Source organism: Parasteatoda tepidariorum, chromosome 7 (assembly GCF_982258835.1).
Source record: "Parasteatoda tepidariorum strain Cologne lab strain chromosome 7, Ptep-v5.0, whole genome shotgun sequence".
In the NCBI taxonomy this organism is placed as follows: domain Eukaryota; kingdom Metazoa; phylum Arthropoda; class Arachnida; order Araneae; family Theridiidae; genus Parasteatoda; species Parasteatoda tepidariorum.
Genome location: NC_141761.1, coordinates 15,476,711 through 15,492,660, shown reverse-complemented (window position 1 = coordinate 15,492,660; position 15,950 = coordinate 15,476,711). Strand labels below are relative to the sequence as shown.

The window sequence follows — 15,950 nt, the reverse complement described above, 5'->3', positions numbered from 1 at the left end:
TGGGGTGCCATTCCCTCTGCAGAGGATCAAAATTGGGATGGCATGTCTTCGGATCATCCTCAGGTTTGTTTCCCAGACCATCGTCAATAGCCCATTGTGCAGCTCTAGTGCGATGTGAATGAACAACAACAAAACACGTTCAAATAAATTATTTAAATTTTATGTCTCTACATATACTCCCCTACCAGTAACGAACGTTACGTTACTAGTAGGAGAAATGCATAGTAAAATTCAGGTTTTGAATCTTATTGGCGTCTTTATGCATGTGTGAATTCTATGCAATAAGAACGCTCCCTAAAGAAGAAAGCGATGCAGCTCGGCAGCTGAGGATACGAACTATTTTTGAGTTGGGGCTCTTATTGTTGGCAGCAAAGTGAATTTCTGATTTGTAAATACGCCAGCCTGTGACGGCAGATCGAGTTTAGCCTTGGTAAATATAAACACATTTTGCCTCTCGTAAACGTGTGTTGACAATGTCTACGAAACAGCTAAGTGGTCACGGTAAAAGAAAATTGAAGAAAAAACGAAATGATGGACAATTTTCTAGATAAAAATCCTACTGAGACTGAAAACGTACAGAATGCAAAGGAAGTTTCCATAACAGATAAAGTAGAACTTGAAGCAGATGCCTTTGAACACATTTCTGGTACATCAGAATTTGATGAGGTTTGTGAAAAATCATCCCCGGTTTGTAAAGGAACTGGTTTTGTTGAAGAAGAAATAACTACATTTAATCAGCACGTAGATGATCCATCAAACCTGTCTGAGCATTCATGTAAATCAAATAATTCATATTATAGTTATGTTGGTTTATGGCCTGAAAGTTTTTCAGATAATTTTCGGGAATACTTTGTATTGAACAAACCTGAACAGAACATTCAATTAATTGCCAACTCTAGATGTATGATTGGAAACAAAGAAAGAGTTTTGACTGAGGCAAGTTTTTTCAGAAAAAAGAAAAATAATGAATTACTCAAAAGAGAATGGCTGGTTTTCTCACCAGCAAAAAATGCAGTGTTTTGCTACATATGTAAACTATTCAGTGCTAGTGACAAATCGCTTTGCAAAGGAGGCTTTTCTTATTGGAAAAATACTTCAGAGAGGTTAAAAGAGCATAAGAACTCAATGGTTCACAGGAATTCTGTGCTTGCTTTATCTCAAAGGTTAACCTCTTCTATGAGAATTGATAGCAAGCTAGTGGAAGAATATGCAAATGAACGGTTGTATTGGCGAAAAGTGCTAGCTCGAATTGTTGCAACAACTCAGTTTCTTTGCCAACGTGGGTTAGTATTTTTTGGAAGAGACGAGACGATTGGTTCATTTCACAATAGTAATTTTCTTTGCATTCTTGAATTATTGGGCAAGTTTGACCCTTTTTTAGCTGAACATTTAGCTAAATATGGAAATACGGGGACTGGCAATGTAAATTACTTGTCTTCTACAGTTGTTACTGAATTAATCAGCATTATGAGTCAGAAGGTACTCAATAGAATTGTAACAGAAGTACAAACTTCTAAATATTATGGATTAATTGTAGACTCAACGCCAGACATCACACACAACGATCAGCTTTCAATTGTGCTATGTTACGTGGATAAAAGTGGTAGACCATTGGAAAGGTTTGTCAAGTTTTTAAACATTTATAGTCATGACTCCCTCACTCTATGCACAGTTATAACTAGTTTCTTAGAAAATTTAGGGGTTGATATTAAAAATTGTAGAGGCCAGTCATACGACAATTCCAGCAATATGTCTGGAAAATACTCAGGCCTTCAAGCTCGAATTAAAGAGACTTCTCCTACAGCAGAATATATTCCATGCTCTGCTCACTCTTTAAATTTGGTTGGAGTAGCAGCTGTCGAGTCTTGTGAACAGGTTATTTCTTTCTTTGGCCTGATCCAGAGTATTTATAATTTCTTCTCAGCATCGACCCATAGATGGGCTATTTTGTCCAAAAAATTAAAAAATAAACTCACTGTTAAGTCCCTTAGTATAACAAGATGGTCTGCTGCTGCAGAAGCTACAAAGTCATTGCAGGAAGGATATTATGCAAGCTTTGTGTGAAATTTCAAGTAGTTCGAGTGAGACCAGTTCAACAAAGTGTGATGCAAAATCATTGTATGAAAAAATTGGATAAACGACAAACAGCAGTTTTGGCTGTCTTGTGGGACACTATTTTGTAGCGTCTAAATAAAGTTAATATCCAGTTGCAAGCAACAGATGGAAATGTAAGCATTATCATACCTTTATTTGATTCAATTATAAAGTTTATTCAATGTATCAGAGATGATTTTGATACATATGATTCTAAAGCTTCACAATTAGTTAATTGTGAATTGTTTTTAAATAATTTGAGTAAAAATGATTTTCCTTTTAATTTTTGTAATGTTAATTTTTTAATTAAAAAAATGATTGATGGTTTTTAAGTTTTTATATATTTTTTCTTTTAACAGGTCGCAATTCTAGTCTTAACTGAGCAGCCCCAGTTAAGCATTCTATTAATTTATCTACGTATCTCCTTCTCCTGACCTTTTTCATTTCATTTTTAAACTTTTACTGCGCATCATTATAGGGGGCGTTGTTTTTCAGTTTTTAGTGTTTTCTTTTCCTCCGCTTTTGAAGTTGATTCTTGACCTGTGACTGTGAGTTTTTAATTTTCTGATGATTTTTATTGATTTTCTTTTCGTAATTTGTTTATTCTTTTGAATGTATCTTGTTTTTCCTGGACCTCTATACAAAACCATCGGGGTACTGAGGGAGATATTTTAAGCTTTTGCTTCTCCCTCAAATAGAAATGGTTTTGTTTTTAATGGCTACCGGGGCCGGTACCCCCTGAAGACGTCGGCTTCGGTGGTCATATTTTAATTTTATTTCATTTGTTTTGTATTGATACTTTTTTCTGAAATTTCTGCTGCTTCTTAGCGCGTTTTTTTCAAAGAAGTTTTATCCTTTTGATCTTAATTATTTGTGTTTTCTTTCAGTATTACTCATTTTGTGTGACTGTAATATTATGTGCATTTTTTTAAACTCATTTTATGTTGTGTGTATGGGTGTGGTGGGTCGGGTATTCTATCTCATTTCGTATGACTGTGTATTGCTCATTTCGTATGACTGTGTATTACTCATTTTGTGTGACTGTAATATTATGTGCATTTTTTTAAACTCATTTTATGTTGTGTGTATGGGTGTGGTGGGTCGGGTATTCTATCTCATTTCGTATGACTGTGTATTGCTCATTTCGTATGACTGTGTATTGCTCATTTCGTATGACTGTGTATTACTCATTTTGTGTGACTGTAATATTATGTGCATTTTTTTAAACTCATTTTATGTTGTGTGTATGGGTGTGGAGGGTCGGGTATTCTATCTCATTTCGTATGACTGTGTATTGCTCATTTCGTATGACTGTGTATTACTCATTTTGTGTGACTGTAATATTATGTGCATTTTTTTAAACTCATTTTATGTTGTGTGTATGGGTGTGGTGGGTCGGGTATTCTATCTCATTTCGTATGACTGTGTATTGCTCATTTCGTATGACTGTGTATTACTCATTTTGTGTGACTGTAATATTATGTGCATTTTTTTAAACTCATTTTATGTTGTGTGGAGGGTCGGGTATTCTATCTCATTTCGTATGACTGTGTATTGCTCATTTCGTATGACTGTGTATTACTCATTTTGTGTGACTGTAATATTATGTGCATTTTTTTAAACTCATTTTATGTTGTGTGTATGGGTGTGGAGGGTCGGGTATTCTATCTCATTTCGTATGACTGTGTATTGCTCATTTCGTATGACTGTGTATTACTCATTTTGTGTGACTGTAATATTATGTGCATTTTTTTAAACTCATTTTATGTTGTGTGTATGGGTGTGGAGGGTCGGGTATTCTATCTCATTTCGTATGACTGTGTATTGCTCATTTCGTATGACTGTGTATTACTTATTTTGTGTGACTGTAATATTATGTGCATTTTTTTAAACTCTTTTTATGTTGTGTGTATGGGTGTGGTGGGTCGGGTATTCTATCTCATTTCGTATGACTGTGTATTGCTCATTTCGTATGACTGTGTATTACTCATTTTGTGTGACTGTAATATTATGTGCATTTTTTTAAACTCATTTTATGTTGTGTGTATGGGTGTGGTGGGTCGGTTTTTCTATCTCATTTCGTATGACTGTGGATTGCTCATTTCGTATGACTGTGTATTACTCATTTTGTGTGACTGTAATATTATGTGAATTTTTTTAAACTCATTTTATGTTGTGTGTATGGGTGTGGAGGGTCGGGTATTCTATCTCATTTCGTATGACTGTGTATTGCTCATTTCGTATGACTGTGTATTACTTATTTTGTGTGACTGTAATATTATACTGTAATATTATGTGCATTTTTTTAAACTCTTTTATGTTGTGTGTATGGGTGTGGTGGGTCGGGTATTCTATCTCATTTCGTATGACTGTGTATTGCTCATTTCGTATGACTGTGTATTACTCATTTTGTGTGACTGTAATATTATGTGCATTTTTTAAACTCATTTTATGTTGTGTGTATGGCTGTGGTGGGTCGGGTATTCTATCTCTTTTCGTATGACTGTGTATTGCTCATTTCGTATGACTGTGTATTACTCATTTTGTGTGACTGTAATATTATGTGCATTTTTTTAAACTCATTTTATGTTGTGTGTATGGGTGTGGTGGGTCGGTTTTTCTATCTCTTTTCGTATGACTGTGTATTGCTCATTTCGTATGACTGTGTATTACTCATTTTGTGTGACTGTAATATTATGTGCATTTTTTAAAACTCATTTTATAGTGTGTGTATGGGTGTGGAGGGTCGGGTATTCTATCTCTTTTCGTATGACTGTGTATTGCTCATTTCGTATGACTGTGTATTACTCATTTTGTGTGACTGTAATATTATGTGCATTTTTTTAAACTCATTTTATGTTGTGTGTATGGGTGTGGAGGGTCGGGTATTCTATCTCATTTCGTATGACTGTGTATTGCTCATTTCGTATGACTGTGTATTACTCATTTTGTGCGACTGTAATATTATGTGCATTTTTTTAAACTCATTTTATGTTGTGTGGTGTGTATGGGTGTGGTGGGTCGGGTATTCTATCTCATTTCGTATGACTGTGTATTGCTCATTTCGTATGACTGTGTATTACTCATTTTGTGTGACTGTAATATTATGTGCATTTTTTTAAACTCATTTTATGTTGTGTGTATGGGTGTGGAGGGTCGGGTATACTATCTCATTTCGTATGACTGTGTATTGCTCATTTCGTATGACTGTGTATTACTGATTTTGTGTAACTGTAATATTATGTGCATTTTTTTAAACTCTTTTTATGTTGTGTGTATGGGTGTGGTGGGTCGGGTATTCTATCTCATTTCGTATGACTGTGTATTGCTCATTTCGTATGACTGTGTATTACTCATTTTGTGTGACTGTAATATTATGTGCATTTTTTTAAACTCATTTTATGTTGTGTGTATGGGTGTGGAGGGTCGGGTATTCTATCTCATTTCGTATGACTGTGTATTGCTCATTTCGTATGACTGTGTATTACTCATTTTGTGTGACTGTAATATTATGTGCATTTTTTTAAACTCATTTTATGTTGTGTGTATGGGTGTGGTGGGTCGGTTTTTCTATCTCTTTTCGTATGACTGTGTATTGCTCATTTCGTATGACTGTGTATTACTCATTTTGTGTGACTGTAATATTATGTGCATTTTTTAAAACTCATTTTATGTTGTGTGTATGGGTGTGGAGGGTCGGGTATTCTATCTCATTTCGTATGACTGTGTATTGCTCATTTCGTATGACTGTGTATTACTTATTTTGTGTGACTGTAATATTATGTGCATTTTTTTAAACTCATTTTATGTTGTGTGTATGGGTGTGGTGGGTCGGGTATTCTATCTCATTTCGTATGACTGTGTATTGCTCATTTCGTATGACTGTGTATTACTCATTTTGTGTGACTGTAATATTATGTGCATTTTTTTAAACTCATTTTATGTTGTGTGTATGGGTGTGGAGGGTCGGGTATTCTATCTCATTTCGTATGACTGTGTATTGCTCATTTCGTATGACTGTGTATTACTCATTTTGTGTGACTGTAATATTATGCGCATTTTTTTAATCTCATTTTATGTTGTGTGTATGGGTGTGGAGGGTCGGGTATTCTATCTCATTTCGTATGACTGTGTATTGCTCATTTCGTATGACTGTGTATTACTCATTTTGTGTGACTGTAATATTATGTGCATTTTTTTAAACTCATTTTATGTTGTGTGTATGGGTGTGGTGGGTCGGTTTTTCTATCTCATTTCGTATGACTGTGGATTGCTCATTTCGTATGACTGTGTATTACTCATTTTGTGTGACTGTAATATTATGTGCATTTTTTTAAACTCATTTTATGTTGTGTGTATGGGTGTGGTGGGTCGGGTATTCTATCTCATTTCGTATGACTGTGTATTGCTCATTTCGTATGACTGTGTATTACTCATTTTGTGTGACTGTAATATTATGTGCATTTTTTTAAACTCATTTTATGTTGTGTGTATGGGTGTGGAGGGTCGGGTATTCTATCTCATTTCGTATGACTGTGTATTGCTCATTTCGTATGACTGTGTATTACTTATTTTGTGTGACTGTAATATTATGTGCATTTTTTAAACTCTTTTTATGTTGTGTGTATGGGTGTGGTGGGTCGGGTATTCTATCTCATTTCGTATGACTGTGTATTGCTCATTTCGTATGACTGTGTATTACTCATTTTGTGTGACTGTAATATTATGTGCATTTTTTTAAACTCATTTTATGTTGTGTGTATGGCTGTGGTGGGTCGGGTATTCTATCTCTTTTCGTATGACTGTGTATTGCTCATTTCGTATGACTGTGTATTACTCATTTTGTGTGACTGTAATATTATGTGCATTTTTTTAAACTCATTTTATGTTGTGTGTATGGGTGTGGTGGGTCGGTTTTTCTATCTCTTTTCGTATGACTGTGTATTGCTCATTTCGTATGACTGTGTATTACTCATTTTGTGTGACTGTAATATTATGTGCATTTTTTAAAACTCATTTTATAGTGTGTGTATGGGTGTGGAGGGTCGGGTATTCTATCTCTTTTCGTATGACTGTGTATTGCTCATTTCGTATGACTGTGTATTACTCATTTTGTGTGACTGTAATATTATGTGCATTTTTTTAAACTCATTTTATGTTGTGTGTATGGGTGTGGAGGGTCGGGTATTCTATCTCATTTCGTATGACTGTGCATTGCTCATTTCGTATGACTGTGTATTACTCATTTTGTGTGACTGTAATATTATGTGCATTTTTTTAAACTCATTTTATGTTGTGTGTATGGGTGTGGAGGGTCGGGTATTCTATCTCATTTCGTATGACTGTGCATTGCTCATTTCGTATGACTGTGTATTACTCATTTTGTGTGACTGTAATATTATGTGCATTTTTTTAAACTCATTTTATGTTGTGTGTATGGGTGTGGTGGGTCGGGTATTCTATCTCATTTCGTATGACTGTGTATTGCTCATTTCGTATGACTGTGTATTACTCATTTTGTGTGACTGTAATATTATGTGCATTTTTTTAAACTCATTTTATGTTGTGTGTATGGGTGTGGTGGGTCGGGTATTCTATCTCATTTCGTATGACTGTGTATTGCTCATTTCGTATGACTGTGTATTACTCATTTTGTGTGACTGTAATATTATGTGCATTTTTTTAAACTCATTTTATGTTGTGTGTATGGGTGTGGAGGGTCGGGTATTCTATCTCATTTCGTATGACTGTGTATTGCTCATTTCGTATGACTGTGTATTACTCATTTTGTGCGACTGTAATATTATGTGCATTTTTTTAAACTCATTTTATGTTGTGTGGTGTGTATGGGTGTGGTGGGTCGGGTATTCTATCTCATTTCGTATGACTGTGTATTGCTCATTTCGTATGACTGTGTATTACTCATTTTGTGTGACTGTAATATTATGTGCATTTTTTTAAACTCATTTTATGTTGTGTGTATGGGTGTGGAGGGTCGGGTATACTATCTCATTTCGTATGACTGTGTATTGCTCATTTCGTATGACTGTGTATTACTGATTTTGTGTAACTGTAATATTATGTGCATTTTTTTAAACTCTTTTTATGTTGTGTGTATGGGTGTGGTGGGTCGGGTATTCTATCTCATTTCGTATGACTGTGTATTGCTCATTTCGTATGACTGTGTATTACTCATTTTGTGTGACTGTAATATTATGTGCATTTTTTTAAACTCATTTTATGTTGTGTGTATGGGTGTGGAGGGTCGGGTATTCTATCTCATTTCGTATGACTGTGTATTGCTCATTTCGTATGACTGTGTATTACTCATTTTGTGTGACTGTAATATTATGTGCATTTTTTTAAACTCATTTTATGTTGTGTGTATGGGTGTGGAGGGTCGGGTATTCTATCTCATTTCGTATGACTGTGTATTGCTCATTTCGTATGACTGTGTATTACTCATTTTGTGTGACTGTAATATTATGTGCATTTTTTTAAACTCATTTTATGTTGTGTGTATGGGTGTGGAGGGTCGGGTATTCTATCTCATTTCGTATGACTGTGCATTACTCATTTCGTATGACTGTGTATTACTCATTTTGTGTGACTGTAATATTATGTGCATTTTTTTAAACTCATTTTATGTTGTGTGTATGGGTGTGGAGGGTCGGGTATTCTATCTCATTTCGTATGACTGTGTATTGCTCATTTCGTATGACTGTGTATTACTCATTTTGTGTGACTGTAATATTATGTGCATTTTTTTAAACTCATTTTATGTTGTGTGTATGGGTGTGGTGGGTCAGTTTTTGTATCTCTTTTCGTATGACTGTGTATTGCTCATTTCGTATGACTGTGTATTACTCATTTTGTGTGACTGTAATATTATGTGCATTTTTTAAAACTCATTTTATGTTGTGTGTATAGGTGTGGAGGGTCGGGTATTCTATCTCATTTCGTACGACTGTGTATTGCTCATTTCGTATGACTGTGTATTACTCATTTTGTGTGACTGTAATATTATGTGCATTTTTTTAAACTCATTTTATGTTGTGTGAATGGGTGTGGTGGGTCGGGTATTCTATCTCATTTCGTATGACTGTGTATTGCTCATTTCGTATGACTGTGTATTACTCATTTTGTGTGACTGTAATATTATGTGCATTTTTTTAAACTCATTTTATGTTGTGTGGTGTGTATGGGTGTGGTGGGTCGGGTATTCTATCTCATTTCGTATGACTGTGCATTACTCATTTCGTATGACTGTGTATTACTCATTTTGTGTGACTGTAATATTATGTGCATTTTTTTAAACTCATTTTATGTTGTGTGTATGGGTGTGGTGGGTCGGTTTTTGTATCTCTTTTCGTATGACTGTGTATTGCTCATTTCGTATGACTGTGTATTACTCATTTTGTGTGACTGTAATATTATGTGCATTTTTTAAAACTCATTTTATGTTGTGTGTATAGGTGTGGAGGGTCGGGTATTCTATCTCATTTCGTATGACTGTGTATTGCTCATTTCGTATGACTGTGTATTACTCATTTTGTGTGACTGTAATATTATGTGCATTTTTTTAAACTCATTTTATGTTGTGTGAATGGGTGTGGTGGGTCGGGTATTCTATCTCATTTCGTATGACTGTGTATTGCTCATTTCGTATGACTGTGTATTACTCATTTTGTGTGACTGTAATATTATGTGCATTTTTTTAAACTCATTTTATGTTGTGTGGTGTGTATGGGTGTGGTGGGTCGGGTATTCTATCTCATTTCGTATGACTGTGCATTACTCATTTCGTATGACTGTGTATTACTCATTTTGTGTGACTGTAATATTATGTGCATTTTTTTAAACTCATTTTATGTTGTGTGTATGGGTGTGGTGGGTCGGGTATTCTATCTCATTTCGTATGACTGTGTATTGCTCATTTCGTATGACTGTGTATTACTCATTTTGTGTGACTGTAATATTATGTGCATTTTTTTAAACTCATTTTATGTTGTGTGTATGGGTGTGGAGGGTTGGGTATTCTATCTCATTTCGTATGACTGTGTATTGCTCATTTCGTATGACTGTGTATTACTCATTTTGTGTGACTGTAATATTATGTGCATTTTTTTAAACTCATTTTATGTTGTGTGTATGGGTGTGGAGGGTCGGGTATTCTATCTCATTTCGTATGACTGTGTATTGCTCATTTCGTATGACTGTGTATTACTCATTTTGTGTGACTGTAATATTATGTGCATTTTTTTAAACTCATTTTATGTTGTGTGTATGGGTGTGGAGGGTCGGGTATACTATCTCATTTCGTATGACTGTGTATTGCTCATTTCGTATGACTGTGTATTACTTATTTTGTGTGACTGTAATATTATGTGCATTTTTTAAACTCATTTTATGTTGTGTGTATGGGTGTGGTGGGTCGGGTATTCTATCTCATTTCGTATGACTGTGTATTGCTCATTTCGTATGACTGTGTATTACTCATTTTGTGTGACTGTAATATTATGTACATTTTTTTAAACTCATTTTATGTTGTGTGTATGGGTGTGGAGGGTCGGGTATTCTATCTCATTTCGTATGACTGTGTATTGCTCATTTCGTATGACTGTGTATTACTCATTTTGTGTGACTGTAATATTATGTGCATTTTTTTAAACTCATTTTATGTTGTGTGTATGGGTGTGGAGGGTCGGGTATTCTATCTCATTTCGTATGACTGTGTATTGCTCATTTCGTATGACTGTGTATTACTTATTTTGTGTGACTGTAATATTATGTGCATTTTTTAAACTCTTTTTATGTTGTGTGTATGGGTGTGGTGGGTCGGGTATTCTATCTCATTTCGTATGACTGTGTATTGCTCATTTCGTATGACTGTGTATTACTCATTTTGTGTGACTGTAATATTATGTGCATTTTTTTAAACTCATTTTATGTTGTGTGTATGGCTGTGGTGGGTCGGGTATTCTATCTCTTTTCGTATGACTGTGTATTGCTCATTTCGTATGACTGTGTATTACTCATTTTGTGTGACTGTAATATTATGTGCATTTTTTTAAACTCATTTTATGTTGTGTGTATGGGTGTGGTGGGTCGGTTTTTCTATCTCTTTTCGTATGACTGTGTATTGCTCATTTCGTATGACTGTGTATTACTCATTTTGTGTGACTGTAATATTATGTGCATTTTTTAAAACTCATTTTATGTTGTGTGTATGGGTGTGGAGGGTCGGGTATTCTATCTCATTTCGTATGACTGTGTATTGCTCATTTCGTATGACTGTGTATTACTCATTTTGTGTGACTGTAATATTATGTGCATTTTTTTAAACTCATTTTATGTTGTGTGGTGTTTATGGGTGTGGTGGGTCGGGTATTCTATCTCATTTCGTATGACTGTGTATTGTTCATTTCGTATGACTGTGTATTACTCATTTTGTGTGACTGTAATATTATGTGCATTTTTTTAAACTCATTTTATGTTGTGTGTATGGGTGTGGAGGGTCGGGTATTCTATCTCATTTCGTATGACTGTGTATTGCTCATTTCGTATGACTGTGTATTACTCATTTTGTGTGACTGTAATATTATGTGCATTTTTTTAAACTCATTTTATGTTGTGTGTATGGGTGTGGAGGGTCGGGTATACTATCTCATTTCGTATGACTGTGTATTGCTCATTTCGTATGACTGTGTATTACTTATTTTGTGTGACTGTAATATTATGTGCATTTTTTTAAAATCATTTTATGTTGTGTGTATGGGTGTGGTGGGTCGGGTATTCTATCTCATTTCGTATGACTGTGTATTGCTCATTTCGTATGACTGTGTATTACTCATTTTGTGTGACTGTAATATTATGTGCATTTTTTTAAACTCATTTTATGTTGTGTGTATGGGTGTGGAGGGTCGGGTATTCTATCTCATTTCGTATGACTGTGTATTGCTCATTTCGTATGACTGTGTATTACTCATTTTGTGTGACTGTAATATTATGTGCATTTTTTTAAACTCATTTTATGTTGTGTGTATGGGTGTGGAGGGTCGGGTATTCTATCTCATTTCGTATGACTGTGAATTGCTCATTTCGTATGACTGTGTATTACTCATTTTGTGTGACTGTAATATTATGTGCATTTTTTTAAACTCATTTTATGTTGTGTGTATGGGTGTGGAGGGTCGGGTATTCTATCTCATTTCGTATGACTGTGCATTACTCATTTCGTATGACTGTGTATTACTTATTTTGTGTGACTGTAATATTATGTGCATTTTTTTAAACTCTTTTTATGTTGTGTGTATGGGTGTGGTGGGTCGGGTATTCAATCTCATTTCGTATGACTATGTATTGCTCATTTCGTATGACTGTGTATTACTCATTTTGTGTGACTGTAATATTATGTGCATTTTTTAAAACTCATTTTATGTTGTGTGTATGGGTGTGGAGGGTCGGGTATTCTATCTCATTTCGTATGACTGTGTATTGCTCATTTCGTATGACTGTGTATTACTTATTTTGTGTGACTGTAATATTATGTGCATTTTTTTAAACTCTTTTTATGTTGTGTGTATGGGTGTGGTGGGTCGGGTATTCTATCTCATTTCGTATGACTGTGTATTGCTCATTTCGTATGACTGTGTATTACTCATTTTGTGTGACTGTAATATTATGTGCATTTTTTAAACTCTTTTTATGTTGTGTGTATGGGTGTGGTGGGTCGGGTATTCTATCTCATTTCGTATGACTGTGTATTGCTCATTTCGTATGACTGTGTATTGCTCATTTCGTATGACTGTGTATTACTCATTTTGTGTGACTGTAATATTATGTGCATTTTTTTAAACTCATTTTATGTTGTGTGTATGGGTGTGGTGGGTCGGTTTTTCTATCTCATTTCGTATGACTGTGGATTGCTCATTTCGTATGACTGTGTATTACTCATTTTGTGTGACTGTAATATTATGTGCATTTTTTTAAACTCATTTTATGTTGTGTGTATGGGTGTGGAGGGTCGGGTATTCTATCTAATTTCGTATGACTGTGTATTGCTCATTTCGTATGACTGTGTATTACTCATTTTGTGTGACTGTAATATTATGTGCATTTTTTAAACTCATTTTATGTTGTGTGTATGGGTGTAGAGGGTCGGGTATTCTATCTCATTTGTTATGACTGTGTATTGCTCATTTCGTATGGCTGTGTATTACTTATTTTGTGTGTCTGTAATATTATGTGCATTTTTTTAAACTCATTTTATGTTGTGTGTATGGGTGTGGTGGGTCGGGTATTCTATCTCATTTCGTATGACTGTGTATTGCTCATTTCGTATGACTGTGTATTACTCATTTTGTGTGACTGTAATATTATGTGCATTTTTTTAAACTCATTTTATGTTGTGTGTATGGGTGTGGTGGGTCGGTTTTTCTATCTCATTTCGTATGACTGTGGATTGCTCATTTCGTATGACTGTGTATTACTCATTTTGTGTGACTGTAATATTATGTGCATTTTTTTAAACTCATTTTATGTTGTGTGTATGGGTGTGGAGGGTCGGGTATTCTATCTCATTTCGTATGACTGTGTATTGCTCATTTCGTATGACTGTGTATTACTCATTTTGTGTGACTGTAATATTATGTGCATTTTTTTAAACTCATTTTATGTTGTGTGGTGTGTATGGGTGTGGTGGGTCGGGTATTCTATCTCATTTCGTATGACTGTGTATTGCTCATTTCGTATGACTGTGTATTACTCATTTTGTGTGACTGTAATATTATGTGCATTTTTTTAAACTCATTTTATGTTGTGTGGTGGGTGGGGTATTCTATCTCATTTCGTATGACTGTGTATTTCTCATTTCGTATGACTGTGTATTACTCATTTTGTGTGACTGTAATATTATGTGCATTTTTTAAAACTCATTTTATGTTGTGTGTATGGGTGTGGAGGGTCAGGTATTCTATCTCATTTCGTATGACTGTGCATTACTCATTTCGTATGACTGTGTATTACTCATTTTGTGTGACTGTAATATTATGTGCATTTTTTTAAACTCATTTTATGTTGTGTGTATGGGTGTGGAGGGTCAGGTATTCTATCTCATTTCGTATGACTGTGCATTACTCATTTCGTATGACTGTGTATTACTCATTTTGTGTGACTGTAATATGTGCATTTTTTTAAACTCATTTTATGTTGTGTGTATGGGTGTGGAGGGTCGGGTATTCTATCTCATTTCGTATGACTGTGTATTGCTCATTTCGTATGACTGTGTATTACTCATTTTGTGTGACTGTAATATTATGTGCATTTTTTTAAACTCATTTTATGTTGTGTGAATGGGTGTGGTGGGTCGGGTATTCTATCTCATTTCGTATGACTGTGTATTGCTCATTTCGTATGACTGTGTATTACTCATTTTGTGTGACTGTAATATTATGTGCATTTTTTTAAACTCATTTTATGTTGTGTGAATGGGTGTGGTGGGTCGGGTATTCTATCTCATTTCGTATGACTGTGTATTGCTCATTTCGTATGACTGTGTATTACTCATTTTGTGTGACTGTAATATGTGCATTTTTTTAAACTCATTTTATGTTGTGTGGTGTGTATGGGTGTGGTGGGTCGGGTATTCTATCTCATTTCGTATGACTGTGCATTACTCATTTCGTATGACTGTGTATTACTCATTTTGTGTGACTGTAATATTATGTGCATTTTTTTAAACTCATTTTATGTTGTGTGTATGGGTGTGGTGGGTCGGGTATTCTATCTCATTTCGTATGACTGTGTATTGCTCATTTCGTATGACTGTGTATTACTCATTTTGTGTGACTGTAATATTATGTGCATTTTTTTAAACTCATTTTATGTTGTGTGTATGGGTGTGGAGGGTCGGGTATTCTATCTCATTTCGTATGACTGTGTATTGCTCATTTCGTATGACTGTGTATTACTCATTTTGTGTGACTGTAATATTATGTGCATTTTTTTAAACTCATTTTATGTTGTGTGTATGGGTGTGGAGGGTCGGGTATTCTATCTCATTTCGTATGACTGTGTATTGCTCATTTCGTATGACTGTGTATTACTCATTTTGTGTGACTGTAATATTATGTGCATTTTTTTAAACTCATTTTATGTTGTGTGTATGGGTGTGGAGGGTCGGGTATTCTATCTCATTTCGTATGACTGTGTATTGCTCATTTCGTATGACTGTGTATTACTCATTTTGTGTGACTGTAATATTATGTGCATTTTTTTAAACTCATTTTATGTTGTGTGTATGGGTGTGGAGGGTCGGGTATTCTATCTCATTTCGTATGACTGTGTATTGCTCATTTCGTATGACTGTGTATTACTCATTTTGTGTGACTGTAATATTATGCGCATTTTTTTAAACTCATTTTATGTTGTGTGTATGGGTGTGGAGGGTCGGGTATTCTATCTCATTTCGTATGACTGTGTATTGCTCATTTCGTATGACTGTGTATTACTTATTTTGTGTGACTGTAATATTATGTGCATTTTTTAAACTCTTTTTATGTTGTGTGTATGGGTGTGGTGGGTCGGGTATTCTATCTCATTTCGTATGACTGTGTATTGCTCATTTCGTATGACTGTGTATTACTCATTTTGTGTGACTGTAATATTATGTGCATTTTTTTAAACTCATTTTATGTTGTGTGTATGGGTGTGGTGGGTCGGTTTTTCTATCTCATTTCGTATGACTGTGGATTGCTCATTTCGTATGACTGTGTATTACTCATTTTGTGTGACTGTAATATTATGTGCATTTTTTTAAACTCATTTTATGTTGTGTGTATGGGTGTGGAGGGTCG

The 15,950-nt window shown here is 34.7% G+C and overlaps 1 protein-coding gene across 2 annotated transcripts in view; it reads left to right on the top strand.

Moving 5' to 3' along the window:
• Positions 1-366: 366 nt before the first annotated feature.
• Positions 367-15,950, top strand: part of LOC122272057 (uncharacterized) — a 45,703-nt gene continuing 30,119 nt past the window's right edge. The window contains exon 1 of one of the 2 annotated variants that reach the window (XR_015435365.1): positions 367-2,228. Coding sequence is in view for 1 of the 2 variants with exons in the window: in XM_087167390.1 (XP_087023516.1) it covers positions 529-1,619 (1,091 nt within the window). In the remaining variant the exon portion in view is untranslated. The remainder of the gene's footprint in view (positions 2,229-15,950) is intronic. The other variant, XM_087167390.1, reaches the window with a different exon arrangement.